This window comes from Conger conger, chromosome 1 (genome assembly GCF_963514075.1).
Source record: "Conger conger chromosome 1, fConCon1.1, whole genome shotgun sequence".
NCBI lineage: Eukaryota > Metazoa > Chordata > Actinopteri > Anguilliformes > Congridae > Conger > Conger conger.
In genome coordinates this window covers 23,060,089-23,085,794 of record NC_083760.1, presented here as the reverse complement: position 1 = coordinate 23,085,794, position 25,706 = coordinate 23,060,089, and the positions used below count along the sequence as shown (strand labels likewise).

At 45.9% G+C, this 25,706-nt stretch overlaps 2 protein-coding genes across 2 annotated transcripts; one reads left to right on the top strand and one right to left on the bottom strand.

Annotated features, from left to right (window-relative positions):
• Nucleotides 1-3,685: 3,685 nt before the first annotated feature.
• On the bottom strand, nucleotides 3,686-18,357 carry exoc5 (exocyst complex component 5). Its single transcript, XM_061216083.1, has 18 exons — nucleotides 18,145-18,357; nucleotides 16,952-17,046; nucleotides 15,550-15,697; nucleotides 14,351-14,545; nucleotides 12,219-12,283; nucleotides 11,904-11,932; nucleotides 10,576-10,685; nucleotides 9,918-9,962; nucleotides 9,578-9,718; nucleotides 8,873-8,955; nucleotides 8,561-8,770; nucleotides 7,652-7,799; nucleotides 7,315-7,423; nucleotides 6,833-6,953; nucleotides 6,637-6,723; nucleotides 5,886-5,991; nucleotides 5,559-5,774; nucleotides 3,686-5,063 (listed from the first exon to the last, which is right to left on the bottom strand). Exons 1-18 carry the CDS (start codon nucleotides 18,169-18,171, stop codon nucleotides 4,875-4,877), a joined length of 2,124 nt encoding a protein of 707 aa, XP_061072067.1. The 5' UTR covers nucleotides 18,172-18,357; the 3' UTR covers nucleotides 3,686-4,874.
• A 697-nt stretch (nucleotides 18,358-19,054) lies between these two features.
• On the top strand, nucleotides 19,055-25,264 carry ap5m1 (adaptor related protein complex 5 subunit mu 1). Its single transcript, XM_061255727.1, has 8 exons — nucleotides 19,055-19,614; nucleotides 19,838-20,498; nucleotides 21,422-21,649; nucleotides 22,483-22,625; nucleotides 23,196-23,281; nucleotides 23,570-23,682; nucleotides 23,813-23,909; nucleotides 24,665-25,264. Exons 1-8 carry the CDS (start codon nucleotides 19,547-19,549, stop codon nucleotides 24,742-24,744), a joined length of 1,476 nt encoding a protein of 491 aa, XP_061111711.1. The 5' UTR covers nucleotides 19,055-19,546; the 3' UTR covers nucleotides 24,745-25,264.
• The last annotated feature ends 442 nt before the right edge of the window (nucleotides 25,265-25,706 follow it).

Sequence of the window (25,706 nt, the reverse complement as noted above, 5' to 3'; positions counted from 1 at the left end):
AAAGGAGTAATTGCTGGTTGTGCTCCAGCTGCGGTAGGGAAGCACTGAGCATGCTCAGCAGTGTTCATTGAAGGCAGGGGAGGCTGTGGCACTGCACACAGTGCTCGTTCCAATCACGTATTTTATCCTTCATTGTCTCTTTGTTCCTTGCCTGACCTGGAAATCGAGGTCTGCCATCGTTAAGTACATCCAATCCATTCTTTCAAGGAGCTAGGAGCCAGTCTTCCATTCCCATGCTCTCACTGAGCTACCCCGATAATAATTTGACATTTACAGCTCTCACTTCTGCCTTTACCCCATCTCACTCCTTGGAGCTCTGTGGGCATGGTGGGGATTCATGAATCCAGAGTTAATTGTTATTTATTATTATGGAACACTGATGATACTGCATGATGACTGGTCCTGGACAGCCTCACCCACTCAAATAGTGTGTCTGTCCCCTCCAACTTGCAAAATAAAGGATTAAATGCAATGCTGAGCTCGCGAGCAGTGCTCAAATGTCCATCATCCCACTTCTTTCTCCAGCTGGTACTTTTGGTTCAGTTGGTCTGGCCCCTCACAGTGTTTCTTTCCATCCTAACCTTGGTGAACACTCACTGTCTGTCCATGTCACCTTAGACAGAAGTGTCTACCAAGTCAGTACTAATATTAGTCATAGACTAGCACATGATCTTATTACTCAAATACTACTCAAATGCTTATTCACATTTTCACATAAGTCACTGCAGTTGAACAATGATTTGATTGTTTAAACATCTGTAATACTATATTACATAGACGTCCTCAAGTTTACAGACTTGATGTAGATCTTGGAAAGCCACGTTTTTAACTTCCTGAAACTCTTGCCCGAGTTGGAAAAATCTGGATCAGTTACAAGCGGTCGAGAGAAGATAAAAACTGCTGCTCTTCAGGAGCACAACTGTGTACACCAGCTTCACATCTCAGAACAAGCCTACGCTCTGGCAGTCTCTGGCCCTCCCTGGTCTTTATCTGCCTGCATATTGAGAAAGATGGCTTTGCAATTCTTGTTGGAAACAGTACAGAGTTAAAGAACCACCTCACCCTGTGCTCACCCCTCCCCTCCCAAAGGTTTTTACTAAACAAGGAACAGCAGCAGTCAGTTCAGCACTCCACAGTGATCCCACAGTCCCCAGACTCGCTGTGTGTGTATCTATAGGAGACACGCATTCTGGAAGCGGACGAGAGAGCGAGAGCGTGGGGCCTTATCCGGCGCCCCAGTATTGACAGTGCTGCTAATCCCCTCCACCTGCTCAAACACACCCCAAAACAATCCCCGCGCCCCTCCCGCTCGCCTATTCTGCAGGGCCCCTGGGGGCCGGCTGCGCTGGGTTCTCAGTTATCGGCCCTGGCTGGGCCCCACTTCCCCCCGCCCGGCTCCAAGGATTCTCGCTTTAATCGCCGCAAAAACAAATAGTTTTCAAATGTTTGGAAAGCGGCGGTGTTTGCGCCCAAGCCTAAGAAAATAGTTTTTACAAGCTATCCAGTTGTGATTAGGGATGAGAGAATTGAATTTCCGAGGCATTAATAATATTAATATTAGCCTAATTAATTGCATTGTTTGACTTTGCCAAGCGCCCTGTGTACCTTCTACAGAACACTACACTCTGTGTTCTTCTAGCTTTCCCTTCTCCCCGGTCTTCCACAACTGCGTCCATTTCAAGAACTTGGCTGATCTTTGGCCTTTCTGTTCTACTGTGCTGGTATAATTTTGATTTTCGATTGAGAGTTGAATTGCTAGTTTAGGGTAATGCCTGTTCTGTGACTATAGGCACACTTTCATGAATGTTGCCATTAGTCTTGTGTGGGTAGGAGGGTGGGGGGGAAGGAGAAATATGAGGATGGGGGTTGGTATGGAGAGATTGGGTGTAGGAAACTGTGGGGGCTCATGGATATGCAGGTGCAGTGGGGTTGAGAGACGTGTATCCCCAGTCAAAAAATGAGTCCCTTGATGAATTGTGGGGGCAGGGGTGGGGGTGGGGACCTCCTTCTGAAGGCTGTGAGCTAAATTAGTGTGAGATGTTGTATCCAGGAGAAGGTTGCTAACCACTGTTGCTTCAGTAAATACCTTGTGCTTCCCATGGATAATAGGTAATCTCTCCGAAATTGCCCTGGAAAATGGTGTCTGTGAAGGGGATTAATAATATTTCTTAAAAAGAATACATTAAAAATACTGTTTGCATGCCATTTGCAGTAGCTGGGGATTACTAAAGCAAGGGTGAGAGTTCCCTTCCATTCTTTGCATTTTCCCCAAGTTATGGATGAGGTTTCCCTTTTTCTCCAGGCTTTCAGTGTAGTTTATTTTATTTTTTTAATTATTTTCTTCTTGTTCTTGTTTTAGATTTGGACAGTTAGGTACAATATGCATCACAGCTCATCCTTCACATTCAAATGTTATACTTCAATGTGATTTGTGTTTTTTTTGTATTTACAGTGGACTCCAGAATTATTAGCACCCCTGACTGGCAATGGCAACATGAAAAATACAGTACTATAATAATGGAGTGAGCACTTTAGGTATTTATTAGGCGTATTAGACTTAGTGGTCTTCTGCTGCTGTAGCCTATCAACTTAAGAGGTTTGGCGCGTTTTGTCTTCAGAGATGCTCTTCTGCAGACCACTGTGGTAATGTGTAGTTATTTTCATTAATTTCACCTTCCTGACCAGTCTGGCCCTTCTCCTCTTACCTCTCTCATTAACAAGGCATTCTTGCCTGGCAAACTGCTTTTTCGCACGATTGCCGTTTTGCCTGAAAATCAGCATCCAGGAGATCAGCAGTTGGCATCAATAATCATACCACGGTCAAAGTCACTTAGACCACACTTTTTCCCCATTCTGATGGTAGATGTGAACATTGTGTGGGCGGCCTGTAGCATAGTAGTTAAGGTAAATGACTGGGACACGCAAGGTCGGTGGTTCTAATCCCGGTGTAGCCACAATAAGATCCGCACAGCCGTTGGGCAAGGCCCTTAACCCTGCATTGCTCCAGGAGAGGATTGTCTCCTGCTTAGTCTAATCAACTGTATGTCGCTCTGGATAAGAGCGTCTGCCAAATGCCAATAATGTAATGTAACTGAAGCTCCTGCCCCGTATCTGCATTATTTTATGCATTGCACTGCTGCCACACGATTGGCTGATTAGATAATCGCATGAATAATGTTCCTAATAAAGTAATAATGTGAATGTATATTTGGAGGCAGAAAACACTGGGGGTTTTCAAGACCAGGCTTGATACAGTGCTAGATACTATTTAATTTTTAGGCAAACTAAGCATTCGGTACACTTCAGTCGTAGGAAAAGGCAAGTATTGCTGGGCTGAATGGCCTGTTCTCACCATTTCTAAATATTATGTTAATGTTTCCAACTAAAATCAAACATGACATTTTTGTCTCATTTGGGCATTTAAATTATGATTGAATGAAGGTTCTGTGGTAAGATGAGACCAAATTGAACATTTTGGTCAGATACTGCATTGGCATGTTTGGCGTCGAAACAGAGATTCATTAAAAAATGGCAATGCACCTCATACCCACGATGAAATATATTAGATTATAAACCTATTTTATACCAAGAAAACCTATTTTATACTCAGAAATGTATCTGAGGTGCTAGATAAGTAGTAACCATGCTAGGACCATAAAGCCCGGATGAGTCAAGAATGATAGGCTTTAACACAACATAACCATTTCTTTATTAATCATTAATAAAGGCGAGGAGCTGTACAGTGGCAGCATGGGGATGAGGCAAGGACAACCCGGCTTTGGGCCTTAGTGACTCAACAGAAACAAAAACGTCATGCTGCCCCAATTGTGACCATCAACTACTGTAGATTCTACAGAGCGCAGACAAAAGAAGATGTAACAAAGGTTCTTTAAAAACACTTAAGTAGTGTAGTGAGTCGAGAGAGAGGTCCATTCTGGATTACAGCGAGGAGCCTACTCAAGTGCACGGGGGTGTCTGTGTGTGTCCTGTAGTGAGCCTTGACCGCTCTCTGATCTCGGTGGTGAACCGGCTTTTGGTGCATCCACCTTGACCGGAGAGGCGAGCCGGTCACCTGGGCATACATCAGACCCGATTAGCGCGGAGACCACCATGTTCTCGACACTGAGCCTAACCTCCCCTGAAAGGTCAAAGGGCACGGCAGCAGTCCCTCTCTGCGCCTGGCGCGGCGGTCTCTGGCCTGGGAACGGCTCGGAGAATGGGCCGCGGCCGTGTTTAGTTCCAGTCCGTTTCCCAGAGCAGAGCTGGCCCGTAGCGACCCCCCCATCCAAAAACAAGCAGTGCTTTGGAGACGTTAGCTAGGTCGACCGGCAGGCTCTCCTTGTGTCAGTGGAGACACAGCACTCATATTTGGCACAATCAAAGCAAAAAAACAAAAAGGAACAAAAATTTGCTCCTAAAACTTCAACGGTTCAGTCTCTCTTGTCTATCTAATACGGCTATGGTTATTTTAAAAACAACCAGTATATAGGACAGATGAAATGCTCTCAATTGGTGACTGTCAATATTAGAGGGATTATAATTCTGAGTTAAACTAGACCCAGTAAAATGGGAATGAGCAGAACGGCATTGCAGTCAGTGCAGGTTTGAATATTTTGAAAAAGTGCGCAAATCCAGACCCACACTGGGCGAGTTCCTCTGGAAGTCTACGATAGGCCAGAAGGAAAAGTTGACTGAGATACAGGTGCATTATTTTAATATCGCTCTTGATTGGCTGTCTAGGGACACTGGGGAAGTTTGGACTTGGGGATTATGCTGTTGAGTATAGAGGGTACATACAGAAATATGGAAGGTGGGGTGTGATTGGGCAGTAGTGTCATTGGCTACAAGGAAGTTACAGGGACCCCTGGTGGACACTAGCTGAAATGGCGGCCCAGCCGAGAGGAGCGATAGTCAGCTCTCAGCTGGACGAAGGCGTGCAGCAAGTTTCGGTCCAGGTTAGTAAGCTGCTCCCCTGAGCACACCTGCTTCAGGTTGTCAGCGGCAACCACAAGAAGATTACAAAGAGCATGGAGAGTGTCGAAGAGCTGCAGTACCAGAGGGACCTGTAAGGGCAGACAGAGAGCCATCAGCATTTTAGAATAATGGACAGGGAACAAAAAATCAGGTAATTTGAAGCTGAGAGTTGACCAAAAGGTAACTTAAAAAACTTCCTCTGCTCAATGCTTACCCCCCCATGACTTCACAAATACCCTTTCTTTTTTAGTTTAAATTTATTTCAGATTTTTTCCCTTTTTCTCACAATTTGGTTGCCAATTCTACCCTATTTATACCAATTACCCATGATATCTAGGATACACCGCATAGATACGACCACGTCTGGCAGCAGCACGATTGGATCTAACGGTCCGGAGAACGACACGCCTTCTCCAAGCCGTATCGTCCTCCGCCCTTCTTCGGAGCCGCGAGCCAATTGCACCGCTCCACGTGAGCTGGCCAAACTCGGTGACCGGGGATCGAACCCCAGTCCTTGGTGTGCAACTGCAACACCAACGAATACTGGTTTTCAACGGTCTGGCCCATGTCACTTGACCCCTCACCCGGAAGTCTTTGGCGCAGCGGCGGTACTCGGCCACGTCGCAGATGGCCAGCATGCCTCCCATGGAGCTGTAGCTGAACTGCTGCAGGTGCTCGTGGATGAGGCGATGGAAACGCACGCCCAGCTCCGTCAGCACCGTGTCCACGTTCTTCCCGTCCATGGACTGACGCACCTTCTCCACCTGCTTGCTGACGTAGGCGCAAACCTTGGAGCAGGCCTGGGAGGGGAGAGAATAGAGAGGGAGGGTGTAAAGTCATACTATGGAGGTCAACTGGCTCAATGCGCTGGAAGTATGAATTCGAAAGCGGTGCAGTGCCAGAGTTCATACAGTGGTGTACTGGATCATGACGTTGTTCTCGTCCTCCGGCTTGAAGTCCGTCTTCTTCTGCTCCGTGAGAATGTGCTTCATCTGGCCCACCATGCAGTTCAGAGTCCTGGATAGGAAAGCAGAGGAAATGGAGCTCAAAGCTGCCTGATCAAACAGCAGCTATCAGCTGCCTGCCTGAAAATGGTCACTGCACGAACGGTACAACTCATTAAGTATACTTTTACACTGCATTTCACAGGCACAAGAGATAACATTATCCATGGTGACATTAAACATTTTTACATTTATAAACGTTGTGTATGTGTATGTATGTATGTATGTGTAATGTAATGTAATTGTGTGCCCATTTATGTGCCCAATGAGGGTACATTGGCAATGGAGCCCACAGCAATCGGTCTGTTTCAGTCACTACACAGGACATCATTGTCCACATAACCAGTCGAGCAGAGTGATTATGTGCTTGCGCTGGTCTGGATAGAGCACAGACCAAATTACATTACATTACATTATTGGCATTTGGCAGACACTCTTACCCAGAGCGACATACAGTTGATTAGACTAAGCAGGAGACAATCCTCCCCTGGAGCAATGCAGGGTTAAGGGCCAACGGCTGTGCGGATCTTATTGTGGCTACACCGTGAATCGAACCTCCGACCTTGCAGGTCCCAGTTATCTTCCTTAACCACTATGCTACAGGTGGGCACTCCACCAGTGTGTTGTGGATATGATTCAGATGGGCCGTGTGGCTGACCTGTCAATGCCGGTGTCCAGCTTCACCTCCATCTGCTCAATCACTTCTTTCTTCTTGTGTAGACACTCGGTGAGCTTGGGGGAAGAGCTGAGGAGGAACGGAGAGGTCATGAGGGGGTTCAGAGGAAGCCCTCAGAGGGTGTGTTTGTGTGATGGCAGGAATGTACAGCGGTGCTCGAGTCATCCTGCTCTCTCACCTGATAAGGGGCATTAGGTGGTCGTTAAACTGCTTGTCGAAGAGGTGGAATATGGTGTTGGCCTGCTGGACCACATCCAGGAAGTAGAGGTTGGCGTTCTTGGCATCCGAGGAAGGGATAGCTGCCGGGAAGAAGGTCGAATCACACCCTTTCATTTTATAACTCTCACCACAGCAGAGGATTTGCAAGCATGCACAAGGATTGCCATGCTATGCTATTGCAAAACAGGGAAAGCAGGGATATATAAATGGGTTCATCATTCTTTCACGGTGCTCATTATGCAGCTGTGTGCACCTATCCCCCATACACCCCAAAAAATCTGAACACAACTACTTCAATTCCAGTGAGACCACAGCTGAACTGGTCACACTGCTGGACACCTATAGCTGGCCCACTATGTGGACAAGTAGGAAAAACCGGTTTCATTTAACCCGGCATTATTCCTCACAATACTTCTGTAATGAAACCACAGGTTGGAATACCTGACAGGCCAATCTCCAGGGCGTAGTCGATGTGGTCGACACACAGGTGCTCCACCAGCAGCAGGAAGATGGAGAAGGCATTCTTGGGGAGGTCTGAGGGATCTGACAGCTGGGGAAGAAGAAGGGGGTCTAAGTTAGTTTCAACAGATAGTTCTCACTACATTTTGACCTACAAGGTCTGACGAATGGTGGATGAGTATTGTATCTAGGCAGAGCCAGTATATGTTTGCCTCCTGGAATCGGCACAGTAACCAGGCAACAGTAGCTCAGAATAGACAGGCATTTTGAATCCATGTGCGAGGTGAATTTTGGGTATTGTGGTTCGGCGTTCAGTCACCCTATGGCAGCGCTCGAAGGCGTGGCGTGTCTCCTGCAGCAGGTTGACCACCACCTCCTGGGACAGGAAGGTCTCCCCGTGGGTGTCGATGCTGGGCCCCAGCGGCAGGTTGGTGCGCTGTCGGATCCGCTCCTTCAGCTCCTGGATGCTGTACGGGGGGAGAGGACAGGGTTCATGGTGGGGAGCCCCCTGCTGGACACACGGGGGCTGAATACGGAGGTCTCAATGACGACCAAGCCCTGTCCTGTAAGAGATGGGCTCTGCTGACTGCAGGTGAACACTGTATAGTACAGCACATCCATTTTGCGCCTCAGTCTTGTGATGTTGATTCACTGCCATCATAAGGAAGCACATGATGATGAGTTAGAGTTTGGTTCTAGACCAAACACAGAATTGGTTATGATGAAAGATATTTCCACAATAAAAAATAAGTCAGTCATCCCTGCAACAGCTGTCAGGTGGCTAATGGCTGCCTTTGACATTTAGTGTTGCATCTGAACAGCTGTTTGATGCCATATCTGAGATGGTATGCGCTTCAGATGTCATCCCAATGGATTTGCTCAAATAAGTATCATTGAACAGTCCTCAAGTCCAGATGTCCAAAGTGGCCAATTCCCTTTGACGTATACACATTTTCTTCAGCCAAACTTAGAATAGCATATTAACTGAATACCCAAAGTCATTACATTACCATAAATTGAAACCAGCAGTGAAAAGTAATTGGTGAAATAAGATGACTTTAAAACCCAATAGTCTGCCTGTGTTAGTTATAACTGTACATTGTATACAGTAATTAGATCTTCACTGAGCTCTATAAGCTGCTCTGCTCACAGAGGAGTATAGCGTAAGACCACAGGTTTGAACTGAACTCAGGTACACGGGAGGGAGGAGGAGAAGTGCAGCACCTACCTGCCGGTGCCCAGCGGGCGCTTCTGGTGGTTCTTTGAGTCGTAGTAGCGTTGGAGGATCATGGCACTGCGTGTGCGCAGATACTCTCGCTCCATGTCCATGTAGCTCTCCAGGTGCGAGAAGAATATGTTCTTGATCAGCTTGGACAGGAAGGTGTGCTTGTCCGAGCCCAGGTTGAACTCCGTCAGCTTGGTGGCCAGAGTCGTGGTCCTGGAGACACACCGCGGGGGGGGGGTTGGAAGCGGGACACTCTTGAGCGCGGTACGGTGGGCGTGGGGTAAAGAGGATATGAAAGACAGGCTGAGGCCTCACCTGGTGTAGAGGTCATACAGGTTCTTGAGGTACTGCTCCGAGTCAGACCGCCGGGTCTCCTCCAGCTTCTCTCTCACATGGGCCTGGGAACAAAAGTTCAGTCAGGTGCTGTGCTTTATGCACTAGAGCTTGGGTTTTCAACAGGAGATGGATTCAAGACATTTTGTCTTGAAGCTACTGGAAGGGGTCCCTGGCCAGTCTGCATATGCAATGACTACATATACATTTGGGAAAACCAAAAAAAAGAAAAGATTATTAAGTTATGCTGGGGGTGCCCTGGATGCCTTTAACCCTGCGTGGCCCCAGCATCAGAAAAGTTTGAAGACCCTTGCACTCTGAGATAACATTTTGTATTCATGACTAAAATAAAATGCCACACGAGATCCTAGTAATAAAAATCTACTTAAAAGTGTAATCTGCATTTGTGTACAAAAAATTACCCAATCTGTATGGGTGGCAAACAATAAAAATGCACAATTATACTATATCCTTAGCACCCAGTGTACCATTATATTCAGATCTCATCTTTCAGTAAACTACTTTTTGCCCTGAAAGAGTGCTCTCCGGGGATATTCTAGGGGATGCAGTCCTGCATTTCTTTCATTCCCAATTTTTGAATGGACATCAGCAGGAAAGATAAAATATAAAATCAAAGGCAACATAAGGAAAAAACAGCAGAAACCAAGAGAAAGAAAGCAAAAATACCTGCAGTTTGTTCTCGAAGATGTTTTGGATCAGTTTGGCCATAACGGTCTCGGGGCTGCAGAAGACCTCGCCCACCTGCTTGTTGACCCGCTGGCACAAGATGGCCGTGTCTTCGAAGACGTCGCTCCGTACGTAGGCCCCCTGAGCACAGAGACCCGCCATGTCACAGCAGCACGGCAAACACTGAGTCACGCAGGCTACGGTGCTATTGTAATCCTTACCGTGTGGCTGCACAGGACAATGCCCGAGAGACCACAGACTAAACAAGGACCCAACGGGGGTTTCAGAGAGAGGACTATCGGTACAAACAGAGCGTGCTCAGATTAAAAACTCCACTCACCTCCTGGCACTGCTTAATGTAGACGTCGACGCAATGTGCATAGCCCTGTGGGTGGAACAAATAAAAGCACAGTCAAGATCTCACAAAGCATACTGTGCCACTGACTTTCATGCCTGATTGTAGACCATGAACCTCTTGGCAGCAGGCTAAAAGACACTTGACTTGTACTTAATGCAATTTCACACAACCAAAGCAGTTTTCATGACTTTTAAAGCAATATTTGTTTTATATGAACAAAAACGTCTTATAAATCAGGGGTGCACAACAAGGGCCGATCAGTTTCAGGATTTTGTGCCAACTTCTGGTCTTAAGATATGAGTCAATTAAATAATTATCTGACGTGTATGAGTACTGGCTGAAGTTGCAGACTGAAAGTGTATCCTAAAGTTTTTACTGTGCTCAAGTACAGGCTTGAACCAGGGTAATTTATAGAGCTGTCAGCAAATTAAAAACAAGCCGATTGGTTGGAACGAAAACCGGTATGCAGAATGGCCCTCGAGGACCGGAGTGTTGTGCACCCCTAAATGAACAGAACAGGTAATGATTTTTGTGTGACTTTGGCAGCATGTTGTCCGTAAAGCAGGCACTGTTGTGGATTACAGATATACTCCACATAAAGGTGAGTGTAAGACCCAGTTGCCGGGCCTGAAAGGTTCACCTTGAAGTGAAGCAGCACAGCAGCCACCTCCCGCATGCGGCCGATCTCCCCCCTGCGCTGGGCAGCTGTAAACTCCTGGATCAGCTGACGCTCCAGGTCATGATATTTACCTGAAATTGCATTATGTGTGCACACCGTTAGCTTTAGCCTGATTGAGCTCTAAGTTAAATCCTGGCAAATATCGTACACATTCATGCAATGAATGTTGATTCCTGGCAGAAAACAATAGGTCTAATGCAGTGATCTTCATCGCTGGTCCTGGCAGGCCGCTGGGTCTGCTGGTTTTTGTTCTAGACTGCTCAAATAAAGCAGTCCATTACACAGTTAACTTACCTCACCAGGTTTATTGGGTCAGAAACAGTTGCTGATAGTAAAGTTAAAAACAAAAAGCAGCAGATCTTGCGGCCAGCCAGGACCAGGAATAAAGATCCCTGCTCTAATAGAAATTTTTATATTACACATTTAGTTGTTGAAAATGTTGAAGGGGAACGTCACTGGAATTTGATATTGTATTTCCTTGCACTGTACACTCTCGGAAGGTTTTTTGAAAATTGTGTAGATTGCTTCCCATGCCCTGAATGCAAAACTTTTTTGTTTTATTAGGTGTGCATGATATGAGAGTGTGCAAATAAAATTATTTTTATCATATGAATAACAAACATTATCTTAACATTTCTTTTCCCAGGGAGCCTAGAGAGTATGATGCAAGCTGCTGGTAACTGCTGTTAAAGATTGAACAGTAGCATTAAAGACAATGATCATTCCATGATACAAAAAAGATAACATTCAAAATGAAAACATAGAAAAAGCAGTCTTTTTGTCTTGTAACTTTCAGTGCGAGAAGCTACTGAATTCCAATGTCACATTTCAAACTTTAGCTTAAATGATTGATCGACAGCTGCCTAGCCTACTGGTTTGCTTGCTATTTAGACAGTGGCAAAGTATGTAAACTTGTTAACTGCTACATATATCCAGCACAAGTATGACCAGCCATCTATCACACTGGCAAGCAACACAGTGTTATCTTAACTTGTAAAACTTTATCACTAGTGAAGAAATTATATATTTTCTAGCTTGCTTGATATCAGTGCCAGCTGAAAGATCTGTTTATCACCACCTTTCACAACTAACAGTTCCTTGTCAGTGTACACTGGCTCAAAACAATTAATGGAATTACTTGATATAGAGAGTTGGGTGTAGCTCCAAGAGTGATGCAAAACACAGCACTCAAGCACATTTTTCCAAGATGGGAGAACAATGTTTAGGAAATTAACACATTATAAATGTTCAGATTCAGGTTATTAGCATTATCAGGAAGAGCTACTCACTGGCTATTTTGGCCTTTACATCAGCAAACCTGTTAAGGGACAAGAGCAAAGACATAAAACAAATACAGTCAGCTATAGCAAACAGCTACTGAATCCTTTTCAGTAGTATATTAATATAAAACACTAATAAATCACAATAATGCTGAAGCTATTCCCTGGGCATTTACTTCTTGTAAATGTGAACATGGGATGCAAATGGTTATTTAGCATCTTGATTGTGTTGTTTTGCACCATTTAACTATTATTCCTCTAAAGACTGGAGCCTAGCAGCCCCTCTGGGTATAGTCCTGCAGGTGTGCATTATGGGTAACTGACCTGTCAAAGGGCAGCTCCTGAGCGATGAGGTGCAGCTTCTGAATAATATCAGCAGCTTCTTTAATCTGCGGAGAGAGGAGAGGATGGCGTGAGGCAGGCGTAGGGAGGGAAGGGGTCTGGAAGCACCTGCACTCTGGAAGATCAGCTTTAATTAAATCACCCGCCGCATGCACACACCGTCCCACTGATAACCGCCAACTCCGCTCACCTGAGTATCAGCGGCGGCAAGTTTGCAACGCATCCAACTCTTTATCGCCTGCCTGTTCTGAATGGGGTGTAATCCCGCAAGACTCTTAATATCCTTCAATAATCTGTCCGGGCCAGGATATCTTCCTGAGGGGCCTTGTCGAGAACCCCCCCACCCCCACCCCACCCCCCCACTCTCCCGAAACGTGCGCCGGCCCCGCCATCCCCAGCTATTCTGCTCCCGCACATGCCTGCCTCAGCTAACATCATTACCCCACTCCCGTGAGGTGGATGCTGCCTTTTTGCTCTGCGAGGCTTTCTAAGTATCTGTCCTCTAGCTAAGATTAGCTAAATCCCATGTAAGTAATGTAGCCGTCTCCCTGCAGTCAGGGTTTAGCAGCACTTGTCTCCATGCTGGCGGGCCAGCCCTCCCTTTCAGGAGGATTAGCGGAGCCTCTCCCTCCAGCTATTGACTCACAGCTTTCCTCCTCGGCTCGAGGTATGTTCGGAAAAAAGGGAAAGAAAAATCCCGTCCATATTCCGGCACACCTCCGGACCCCCGGCGCTGGCGGGCCGTCTCCTCGCTCCGTGTCGGGCTGCTCGGGCCTTCCCTGCATTTGTCCGCGTCGCACACAAGCCAAACACTAAAGGAGCGATTACCTTCGCTCCTTAGCGTGATGCTTCTTTTTGGCCTCCATTGCCCAAGTCCCCCTGCTCCCCAATTCGCTGAGTCATGGCTACACAGGGCTACACGAGGTACAGTACTGTACATGATGCCTTTACTTTGGAACCAGCAGTCCACCTTACCAGTTCCTCACACTCCTGGTACTCAAAGCAGAGCTTTTGTGTGGCTTTCACCCCCTACTCACCCACTTAGGCAACATGACACTGCAAAATAGTATGGTTGTCAAGTTAATAATGCATTACTAAAAATGACATGTTTCTATAACTCATGTGACTTCCCTCCAGCAGGAATCAACTGTTATCAACTCTTATGTTGCTTATCCCATAGATCATACCATCCCAAAAAATTAAGCGCTTAGAGTCCTAACGTTAACAACATGAGGCCCGTCAGTTTCCCTGCTATTGCATACGTTTCATTTTTACATCTCTCCAGCCCCAATCCATGCAAGTGAGAAACCCTTTCGATGCCACCCCAGAATCCACAATACACCCTTCATGTATCAAAACCAAAGCTTTTAATGACTGGTCCCAAAATACCTTGAGGATGGTATGCCCGTACTACAAGTATGCCAGTGTTACTTTTGAGAAACAGTCTCATCATCATTAGGAAAGCTTTACAGGGTGACCTCTTTTACATTTAGAAGTATTTATGGTGTGGTAGACCTAGTTCAGCGATGAGAACAAAATTCCTCAGTTTTCCATGTTGATGAAGCAAAAATAGGAATGGTAGATAGAAGGCTTTTCACAGCCAAGTGAAAGAAAAAATAATTCATACTGCAGTATGAAAGCTGAGATGACTTAAGGACCAGGATGATGCATTCATTTGTCCAGTGGTGAGTAGCTAGAACCTGAGAGGACAGGCGAAACAGGATCAATGCAAGTGACAATGACCTCCAAGGGACCACTTGACAGTTAAGGATTTAGTGTGCATTCCAGAGAGTGGTCAGAGCCAGTTAGGTGATACTGAGAGCAATGGCTTGGGAGTGTGAATGCCGACAGTGACCGATGTACACAATTGCAATAATTGCAATAAAGTGCTATATATGTGTGGAAGTGGATTAGATATGTGGCACTACCTAGTGTGGACAGCATACTAGCTGTACGGTCCAGAGTATGACATGCAATTCTCCTGAACCAAGAGTGTTCAGCCGCTGTTAAATGAAGAAGTGGTGATATAATCGTGTTCAGGGCAGAGTGAATACAGGTGGGTGCAGCTGGCGGCCATGTTGGAAAGGTACGATGGGGCTGGGGTGGAGCATGACCTTGTCCGGGTTGTTGAACACATCGCTGCGCAGCTCCCCGTCCAGGAACTCGTTGAAGTAAGTCATGAGGCGCTGGGCCTCCACTGCTCTCTGCCGTGGCGTGTTCACACCTTCCAGCTGGTCGCCAAGGTGACACACCTTGGTCGCCACATAGCTGATGTGCTCATCCAGCTCCTGAAAATGCTGGAAAGCCACCTGTACAGACAGACAAGAGACAGGCACAAGCACTGCAGACATAGTTTAAAAAGTACTCCGCCAAAGCCTGAAAATATCAGTGACAAACCTTCCTCAAGAAAGGATGCATGATATGCAGTCAAGAAGAAAAGAACATACAGTGCAGTCTGTACATATTTGGACATTTTCTTCTTTATGATGTTCCTAACATTTTATTTGGGTAAGCCTATTGTTTAGCCGCATAATGGCTTCCTTGACTGTGCAAGTCTGGTCCTCATTTTGACAGAACAGAATTGTTCAAAGAATTCAAAGGTAATCAAAGGCCTAGAATCAATACTTGATACTGAAAGCTTTCCTATACCAGTACTAAGGAAGTAATTAAATTCCCATGACTAATCAGAAACAGGTGAGAAGCCAACTGTCCAATTACTTCTGGTCCCTTAAAATGGGAGGACTATGTATAAAAATGGATGCAATTCCTACAAGGATCACCCGATATGGATTTAAAAACCCTCATATTAAAGGTGACAGTCTGTACTTTAATCTCATGTTCACTTTTACATTTCAAAGCCAAAGACACGTAAAACCACAGAACCAAAAGAACTGAAATTGAACCACTGTCCAAATACATATGTACTGCACAGCATAATTAAGGCTCAGCTTATTTTGGTCCTGCAGGTCTGCAGAATTTCTTGTTACAATACTAATACTCCTTGTATAATTTGTTGTCAAATTGGAATTGACAACAAATACCCCTTTGTGAGAAGAAAGCTAAATGAGAGGCACCTTTAAGACTGCACCTGGGATATTATGCGAGTGTGCGCAGAGATTACGTTGTTGATTGGCTGATTATTTCAGCTGTATCAGCAGAATGAAGTACTGGGAGGTGAACAGCAGACTCGGTACATACCTGAGCTTGCCTCATGTACAACTAACCTAAATGTACTTGCCCCAGGGAGGTGAAATCCATTTAGTCCTGTACTACAGCCAGCCCCAAAGGACAGAGCTCCCCGCCCTGAACTGACCTGGTTGCTCCTCTGGAGGTCCTGCACTTTGCGGGCGAACTCCTTAGCCTCCCGGTGACACTGCTGCTCCAGTTTCTCCACCCGGCGCTGGATGCGCTCGTCCAGCTGTTTCAGCTCCTCGATGTGGTTCTCAAACTCTTCTAGCAGCCTGCAGGGGGCAGAGCAGAGCGCACGGTAGTCTCAACCACTGCACTCAGCAGAATGGAGTGCCTGGCCTGGGCAGTCCTGCATAATGGCCGGGTGCCCATAGAATGTTCTCTGCTTATAAAAAGACAAGACACTAGAGCCTTCATTGGGGAAGAGCACAAAAATATTGGTTGACCATATTTTCTCCCTGATGGCCCCAACGTGAGACCTTATTAAAGACCTGCAGGGGATGTTGGGAGGGTTTGTCCACAGTCAACACTTTATGAAGAGACTAATACAGCATCTGCAGGAAAACTGCCTAAAGGTCAGTTTCCAGAGCAGATGAATTACTGCTACCATTCCTGCTAACCTTTCAGTACAGCAAGAGAAAAAGAGTATTGTGAAATTAATTTCTACTGGATTTGTGGGTTCCTCATACTGACAGCCACCGTCAGCGGCATTATAAGTCCTATATGGGCCACAGAGCCTTTTCCAAGTCAGCACTAGATTCCTTAGGGGGGGGGGGGGGGGTAAGAAAACGTCCAGAAGTGATGACTATGTAATCTCCTGAGTAATTCCCTTTACACTGGCTACTGCAGCTTAAGACCAGCTCGCCTTTCCAAAACACATTCTCTCAGTAAGCCATGACTCAGTGCTTTGTGACTGCAATCTGACATTTCCCATGATGCACTGCTACAAAGTGTCTACACAGCAAAGTCTGGCATAGGCACAGCAGATGGCAAAGGAACTGCAGCTTGGCATGCCAATGAAGGCTGCCCAGCAGTGCCCATCGCTGGTCCTCAGGGGAATCCAGGCGTGTAAACAGGACCTTCAACTTTTGAATTATGTTGTCTCCTCTAAGGCAGAACAGTCGACGTGACGCGGAGCATCTGTCAGAGCTTGTCACATTTGTGGGGCGGGGTGAAGAGCACATGCTGGGAACTATCCATGGACGGTCCTAGCAAAAGCTTATGCCTTCACACACCCCTCCCCCTACCTAACGCACACACACGCACGCATACATACACACACACACACACACACACACACACACACACACACACACAGACACACACACACACAGACAGACAGACAGACAGACAGTATACTCTCAAACACAGTTCACGTGGACACACACAGAATTGCGGTGATGCTAGTCACATAAACACACAGAGAGAAGTGTCAGTCACACGGAAAATGTGGTCAGTCAAACAGACACTCGACTATACAGTTGTAGGCACTAGGCGAGATCACAGGTGGACAATGGGAGCAGCACCTTTTGGGGTCAAACGCCTCAGCACCCCCTTTAGAACCCCCACCAGGGGTCCTCCATGCCAGTCTCTCTATGTACTCATCTGCATCAAAAGGTTCCTGTGAAAAGAAGCAAATGATCATGAAAACTGATCCATCAATAAGTGAAATGCCAGTGAGCGTTCTAAAAACAAGCACGCGGGAAACACACTTTATAGAATATGATATTATTCTTGTCTTGGCCCACTATATTAAAACTGATATAAAGAGTCTTAATTCTTGCACATGGATATCCCTAAGCTTCATGATCATTCCATCAAGGTAAGAAGTGTCATAGCAAAAACATGACACCAAATACCTAGATATTTTTAAATAATAAGTGTGGTTTGGTTTTAGCTCACATATACAGTTAAAACATTAAATTACATTATCTAACATAAGCAACTGAATTATTATCAAATGCTTTAATATTTGACAACATATTTGATATAGACTGTACAGGTACATACAAAGCTATTTAAGTAATGTATATATAAGTAATGTTTCCAGTGGTCTGAACTATTTACAGCACTGTCATTAAAACAATAGAAAGAAAACTCTAGCTAATCATACCAAGATTTATGCAAATCAATAAACAAACCCGTATGTAGGACCAAGCATCAGACCGAATTGTTTGCTTCATATTAAACATGGTATTTATTGATTGACATTCCATCGGAAGAGTATAACTAGCTATTTGGTTGGGAATAAAATGCATAGCAACTATATCATCGGAGAGCATACGACTCCTGTGAAATCCCTTGAGGTTTTTGGACTGGACCATTGCGTAGCCCTACACACACAACCCGGTGTAAAACAAGGATTGTCCAAATGAACAGGTTAGCATTTTTATAAATAGTACATGTTGGCGTACTCAGCTAGCCTCTACTGTCATTCAGCGGCTTACTCTTGAAACAGACCTCAGTTGTAAACATCAATCATTTACCAACGGCCGGAAAATAAAAAGGACATGGCTGACGTTAGCTAGCAAGCAAGCTGGTTCAAATTTCGGCATAAAACAAATAAGGATAGAAAACTAAATTAAGGAATTGCGTAAACCAGAACATTGCACGCAGCCTACTTGGCATAGGTTAATAATCATAACAGAGGGTTAATCTAGCTAGCCTGCTCTGTGTTAGTTAACGTTAGCTAGTTAGCTATGCCCGTTCGTAGCCCCACCTCGAATAGTTGAGCTGTAGCTGCCATTGTTTGTTTCCGACAGAAATATTATGTCTGCGACAACTATAAGCCGGACTGCCCGGGACTTGCAGATCGACCAGTTAAATTTTTATTTAGAAAATGTCTGCTGTTGTTCAAGATTGTGCACAACAGCCTCTCTGCTTCCTGCATCCAGCAGCAGCCATGTCCGGACCGGAAATTGAGACGACAAGCCCCACCCACAAGAAGCGCGTTCCCGTGTTCAGGGACACGGTCGCTCGGTTATAGAGTGCTTATGGGGTTGACACTGATGCTGGAGAATTATTAATTGCTTTCTGTATTTGGATAATAACTTAATCGATTTGCATATTAATATAATTTACAGTATACAATTTACTAAAATACAAATATAATTAATAACCATTTGCACACAACGACGTAATTGATAACAAATGACAAGAATAAAATGTTATTATAAACTCTTACTTGGCTATCATGAACTACTTTCTGGATTTGGACGTCTTTATTGATTAATATAATGTGCAGTATGTAACTTATTAAAAGGCTAATATAATTTACAACTCTCTACAATTCACTATTATAAACTCTTCATTGGCTATCATAAATCAGCAGATTTAGCTTCAGAATGTAATGTAATGTAAAGTAGCGACTATAAATAATATGGGAAAACTCAATCCAATACCTGCGTCCTAATAAGGTTGTAAGGTTGTCCAAAAATCCAGCTCTGACCATCTTGAAATGACCAGCTACCAGCTGTTCCAAAACATAGCGTATACTGTTTTTTTCAACAGGGTATGCAACTTTGATGTGGGGCCTCCAAAGTTAAATTGGAGAGGGGTTATTAAAAGTGCAAATCATATTACCTTTATTTGAGTTACGGAGTTAACGCATAACACCGGGGGCGCGTACTCGAGACAGGCAAATCACATGCAGTGGTGTTCCGTTTGCGCAGGCGTCGCTACATCTCATGTCATTTTACGAACAGGAAGATATTTTTCTGCTGTGTTATGAGATCAGCAGATGAAAATGTGTTGTTTAATTGGGATTTATTTATCGGTTTGAACGAGACGTTTATGTAATCGCATGTTGTTATCCAAATGTTAAACGAATGTAACGATTTTCCAGAGACAACTTTTCCTGCAGCACGGATATATTTTGCGAAGTTGTTATTCCCGCACACATAGACTGGAAACTGTTTTTGTTACTTATGGGCGTGAATTTAGCTCTAGGAAGCAAGTCAGGTGTAGGTAGTTACCGGCTTGCAAAATAATTGTGTTTAGTAATCAGAACTGTTAATTCCTCTTGTTAAACTGAATTGGTGATGATTTTACAGGAACATTAGCTCCTCACGGTATATTCACATATTGGTAGTTCGCTACACAGATAATCAGGGAAAGAGGAAATGAGTATCCGTTCATTGTGGATAATCACTCACGAGAAGGGACAATCTGGAACTGTGCGCTTTTCAAAGTAAGTCAACCTGTTTTTACATTTTAAGTTGAAGTCCCTTGATGCAAACGTATTGCCATTCAAATCCGATTTCGCAGGATGAATTCTGCAGTATAGATTTATGTAACTTTTTGGCCGCTGATGATTTTCACATTAAGCTGTCCCACTAAAATAATGTATTCAATGTTACGGTTCTTCACAGATATTTGTCATTGTTTATCTGTCTGTCTGGTTTTCTGTGCAGGCGGTATCCCACAGTTGAGTGGCGTGCCAAGTCTCTTGGAGGGACGCAGTATGTGGCTGTCCCAGAGGACAGTGGCATCCTCCACCCCCTCCTGACGGAGCTGGGGCTAACCGATCCCGATAAGTCCTTCATTGTGTCACGGGATGACTGCGCCCGGCCCCAGCGCTCCCCAGCCCTCGAGCTGCACCTGGAGGGCCGGGATGGGGGGGCCCTGTGGCCCATGTTGGCCATTGTTCAGGGAGGGCTGATCCTGGCCTGTCTGCCCTTGGTGGAAGCTCCCCCCGAACCTCGGCCCCCCCTCCCCAGCCTGGCCTCTGTGTCCCAGGGCCTCTCCCTGCTGACAGGCCTGCAGAGCTTCCTGTGTGGAGCCGGGGGTAAGCTGGAGGCGGAGGCACTGGCATCTCGCCTGGCCCTCTTGCCCTCGGTTCTCCTGCAGGTGTGTCCCCTGGGAACCCCCCTGGACACCCCCCAGGTGGGCTCATCGCCCGCTGCTACAGCAGCCACCCCGGTGGGGACCCAGAAGCAGCCGGCGTGGAAAGCGGGGCTCCACCGGGGTCGGGCGGTGGTGAGCGTGGCGCTGAGCGAGATGGTGCGGTCGATGCAGTATGGCAGCCGCAGTCGGCAGGACCTATGGGACGTCTACGGCAGCGTGACCTGCAAGGTGAGGGCAGGGGCTGTACAACTGTGGTGGTGAATGAGCCACACAAGCATTTTTATTATTTTATGCTGTACATATTTTGTTTAGATCTATTTGTAACCATTTTTGTAGGATGTAACTTTTTATCGCAATGTTTTACTGTTTCGTGTTATCTTTATATTGTTTTGTGAAGCACTTGTGCAATGTGCTTCAAAAGTGATATATAAATAAAGTTCCACTCAGTGAGCACTTTCTTAGGTAGACCTGTACACCAGCATGTTAATGCAAATATTTAATCATCCAATCATGTGGCAGCAACGCAATGCATAAAAGCGTGCAGACGTGGTCAAGAGGTTCAGATGTTTTTCAGACCAAATGTCAGAATGGGGAAGTCTAAGTGACTTTCTCTAGAGTTTGCAGAGAATTGTGTGAAAAACATCCAGTGAGCAGCAGTTCTGTGGGCAAAAACATGTTGTTAATGAGAGAGGTCAGAGAGGAAGGGCCAGACTGGTTGAAGGTGACAGTAATGCAAATAACCACACATTACAACAGTGGTATGCAGAAGAGCATCACTGAACACTCAACATGTCAAACCTCTTAAGTGGATAGGCTACAGCAGCATGAGACAAATAAGTCTAATAAATACCTAATAAAGTGCTCACTGAGTGTATATTATTAGTAGTTCTATTATTAGAACATGTGCATCCTAAATTATGAGCTGTAAAGTAATGGTTAAAGTACAATTCCAGTGTAGTTCTTCTATTTATTTTCTAGGCAGACATATTTAGTTTACGTAATTTATGAGCCGGTGTATTTAAGACCCTGTGTAAACTGATCTGTGTTTTTTTTTGTGGTGTATTCATCTGCAAATAAGTGAGTTATTCTTAACCCTACCGCGTGCTTTCTTTCATCTCCCGCTTCCCGTTGCGGTGCTGATGCGGTATCAGTGTGAGGTGGAGGGCGTCCTGCCCAATGTGACGGTCACCCTCTCGCTCCCGCCGAACGGCTCTCCGCTGCAGGACATCCTGGTCCACCCCTGCGTGACCTCGCTGGACGCCAGCCTCCTGACCGCCACCAGCGTGGATGAGAGCGATGGCTCTGCCTTCTCTGGGCCCTACAAATTCCCCTTCTCCCCCCCGGTGGAGCCCTTCAACCTCTGCAGCTACACGTCTCAGGTACTGAGGCCTGGATCGGCACGGATCACTAGATTTCATAAGTCCGTTTGTTAATTTAGAGGTCCTGTTGAAGAGACAAGACTGAACAAACATTGAAAATTACAGAATATAATGATAATTATAATTTGTTATTTAGCGGACACTTTTATCCGAAACGACTTGGATTGCGACAGTTGATTTGACATTTGACTAAGCAGGGGACAGTCCCCCCTGGTGCAACCTTGGGTTAAGGGCCTTGGTCAAGGCCCTTACAGCTGTGTGGATCTTATCATGGCTGCACCAGGGCTTGAACCACCAACCTTCTGGGTCCCAGTCATGTACATTAGCCACTAGGTTACAGGCTGCCCAATAGCACGTATTGCGTAAATGTAATATGTGCTATAACACATTTTTTAAATCAATATACAATTTACAATTGTAACTTATTATACAAGGTCTAAATACAGCTGCTATACAGCGTAGCAATAACATACTCTAAGAATCTCCCAATTTGGAGAATGCAAGTCTTGAGTGTAAGATGAGGGTAAAAGTGACCCAAAGTACAGTGTCATTGCAAAAATCCATTCTCAACCCCTGCCTGCAGAATTCACTGCTTATCAGCCTCCTCTTCAATTATTATCAGTAACACAAGCCCACAAGGTTTTTTAGTAATTTCACTGCATTAGTCACCTGGGCGGTGTAAGCTGATCTATACGGCGACACTGAACTGCGCAGACCGGGTGAGATGCAGCACAAGGCACAATGCAGGCAAGGAAAGAGTGGAAAGACCAAGCAGAGCCACCAATCACAGAGTAAAATGGGAGAGACTGATGACACATGTCCTCTGTATTCAGGTGCCGGTCCCTCCCATCCTGGGGTCCTATCAGCTGAAGGAGGAGGAGGAGGGGCAGCTTAGGGTGACTGTGAGCCTGAAGCTACACGAGAGTGTGAGGAACAGCTTTGAGTACTGTGAGGCGCACCTGCCCTTCTTCAACAGGTGACATGGACACACAGTCACACAGACCTCCACATTTATCAAATCCCTCCCTCACCCCCCCACCCAACTTCTGAAGCCTTTGTGTAATTGTCCCCCTGCACACATTGGTCTTCTTTAGCCATTTGCTAAGGATTGACTCTTGTATAACAGAGGTGGACAACAGGTGGTAGGGACCTGTTGAGGTGGCTTGTGTTTCTTTCTGGTTTTCATGCCAACTGCTGGCCTTAATGACTTAATTAGCCCTAACATTTACGCCCCCTGACACTTCTTGATAAGTGCATGAATGACATGAGTGAATGAAGTTTTACAGTGATCTAATCTATGAATGAACCAGTGTTTGTATAGACAGCCAATTAGCTGATTTAGCCAGGCTAATCGGAGGTAGAAAGACCTGCATACGCACCGACCCTCCAGGACCAGCATTGCCCACCCCAGCTGTAGAACCATTGCTGTTTTATGCAGTGCAGTGCATTGATCTGGCTGTTGTATACAATGCCTGTGTAAAGCCAGGAAATGATATTGTTAGCCTGTGTTCCTCAGCTAACCGGTAACCTTACTGTTTCTCCAAAGAGGTCAGCTGGGTAACGTGGATGTCAAGGTGAGCTCCGGGCAGCTGGAGGTTACCAGGGAGAAGAGCCTGCTGGTTTGGGTGGTGGGTACGTACAGTGGGTAGAACAGGCCCTCTTAAGGCCAGTTTATAGTCCAGTGGCAGCGTCACTGCGATTAGCGGCACGCAATGTTTGGTCGGCTTGAATGCATTTATATACAGTATTACGGATGGACAATTTGTGCATTGACAAGGACAAGGACCACAGCCTACGTGGAGTGGCAATAGAACTGTCACTGAACTATACATTGGCCTTGATTCTTTTCCTGGGACTCCAGTGTCCCATCATGGCCTGCTGCTTTCTCTAACGCATGTCCAAATCTCCCTGCCACCCCAGGACAGAAGTTTCCCAGGTCTCGGGAGGTGTCGCTGGGGGGAACTGTGAGTTTCTCTGGGCAGTCTTCAGGACCAACTGATCCTCTGTGCACTGGGCTGACAGCCTACATCAAAGTGAGTGTAGATACCACATTTTTAAATGTAACTGCAGTTCCCCTCTGATCGACAAGAGTAATAACATTACAGAGGAAAGTACATGAGCAATACGTGGGAATGGTAGCGCATATTTGTTTATGTGTTACAGCTATACTTCCGGGTTCCAGACCTGACTCTGTCCGGATGCAGTGTGGACCAGCACTCTGTGCAGGTCTACTCCACGGCAAAGCCTCGCATTACCACCTGTGAGTGTTATGTCATTGCAGCACTCTCAGCTGAAAAAGCAAAACGCCATTCCTTCCCCCAGATCTCCTCCCAGCTTTAAGAACAGCCAGCCCACAACATTACTGTTAGGTTTGCGAATGGGACCAGAGCCTGCCTTCATTATCATCATAGTCAGTATGGAGAATACTTTAGGTCAGGGGCCGCAGTGTCTGCTGGTTTTGGGTGTTTTTCAGCATTCAATTAAAGTGATTAATTGAAGTCACTGATTGGCTAGGGAGAAGTTCTCAAGTTCTCAAGTTGGCTGCTGATTGAAAGGAAAGCACAAATACCTGCAGACACTGTGGCCCTCCTGGACTGGAGTTTGACACCCCTGCTTCAGATGAGATGAGAAAAGCTTGTGGTCCTAAATGTGTCATGTAAAATGAGGTGCAGTTTACACAAACAAGGAAATATATGGATGCTGCTCTTTAGGAAAAATAAATGCTACTATTCTTTTCAGAGTTACTGAAGAGTTATTTCCTGCTTGGCAGGTGTGCTGCATGGTGGTGCAGTGGATAGCACTGTCGTTTCACAGCAAGAAGGTCTCCAGTTTGAATCCCGGCTGGGACATTTCTGTATGGAGTTTGAATGTTCTCCTTGGTCAGATCGACTCAAGGTTACTGCTCTGTGCAGTGTATAATGACAGGAGAGCATTGTATGAACGGGAGTGTGTGTAGTTTCCTACCCAATCCTGACTCTCTCTCTCTCTCTTCTTGGTCCTTCTGTGTCCCTGCAGCCCGTGAGCTGGTGTCCGCTGAGTATTACATCTGGAACTCCACTGGCGATGCCCCCGTTTCCTCAGGACTGATTCTGTAAGCACACCTCCGAGGACGCAGATACTGGCGGCACCTTCCTGCTGTAGGACACATGAAAGACACCATTGAAGCTGGAACCCCACGCGCCAATGCAGATCAACGGACGTTGGCTGAGCTTGTGGCTGGTCTTTCTGCGGCCATCAAAGACAATTCCCTCTGGCACAATGTTTTGTGATGAATTTGGTTTTACAAGAGAAAATGTGAAGAAAATTGAACTGAATTTCCAGAGTGAATGAACAATCTTCATGTTCCTAGAACACAAGTGAACACTGCTTACAGTAGCAGCTGATTTCGTCTTCAGCAGAGTCACTGAATTCCTTTAGTTAAATTTTGAAATGTGCTATTGTTTCACTGCATCACCTCCTACTCAGTCCAATTCAGTGTCTGGAATTGAAATGGAAAAATAGTAGGTGGCAAATGAAGAGCCTGTTTATACACAACACATTGTTGTTCATTGAAAGTCAGCGTGGACTTAATCTCTGTGCCTTCCTAATAAAATGACATTAAAAAGTTGTATTTATCCTGCGGCTTGACAGATTGTGCTCATTAAGAATGTTGTTTGGTATTGGCAGTGCCTATTTAGCAGATTTTGGAATTTGAAATGGCCCCCTTGTCCCATGTCACCAGAGCACCCTCCACTCCCACCCCCACTCCTCCCCCAATGGCCCCTAATTTAGTGCCTCTCAATCAGCCAGACAAACGTCAGACCAGGGCCCCGTCGTCGGCTGGAGCCAGGGGCTGCCGGCAAAGAGCTCAGGCTGTGAAAGGGGGGACTTATCGGGGCCGCGTCAGCGCCACAATGGGCCCGTCTGGAGGACTGGCAGGCCTCCCCGTCCCCTGTACCCCCACTCTAGCCCTCTGTCTGTCAGCCAGCGCCCCGCCAGCCCCCTTCAGACGTAGGGCCTCTCCAGGCCAAGCCGCCACGCCGCGCTTTCTCTGAGGGTTCGAGGGTCCCCTTGCTGG

Coding starts and splice junctions, on each gene's coding strand:
- exoc5 (XM_061216083.1), bottom strand. CDS start 18,171: ATGGCAGCTACAGCTCAACTATTCGAG. Junction 10,686..11,903: donor TGTAAAGGCCAAAATAGCCA/GTGAGTAGCTCT, acceptor ATGCAATTTCAG/GTAAATATCATGACCTGGAG. Junction 6,954..7,314: donor CCTGGAGATTGGCCTGTCAG/GTATTCCAACCT, acceptor TCTTCCCGGCAG/CTATCCCTTCCTCGGATGCC.
- ap5m1 (XM_061255727.1), top strand. CDS start 19,547: ATGAGTATCCGTTCATTGTGGATAATCACTCACGAGAAGGGACAATCT. Junction 20,499..21,421: donor ACGGCAGCGTGACCTGCAAG/GTGAGGGCAGGG, acceptor ATGCGGTATCAG/TGTGAGGTGGAGGGCGTCCT. Junction 23,282..23,569: donor CCTGCTGGTTTGGGTGGTGG/GTACGTACAGTG, acceptor CTGCCACCCCAG/GACAGAAGTTTCCCAGGTCT.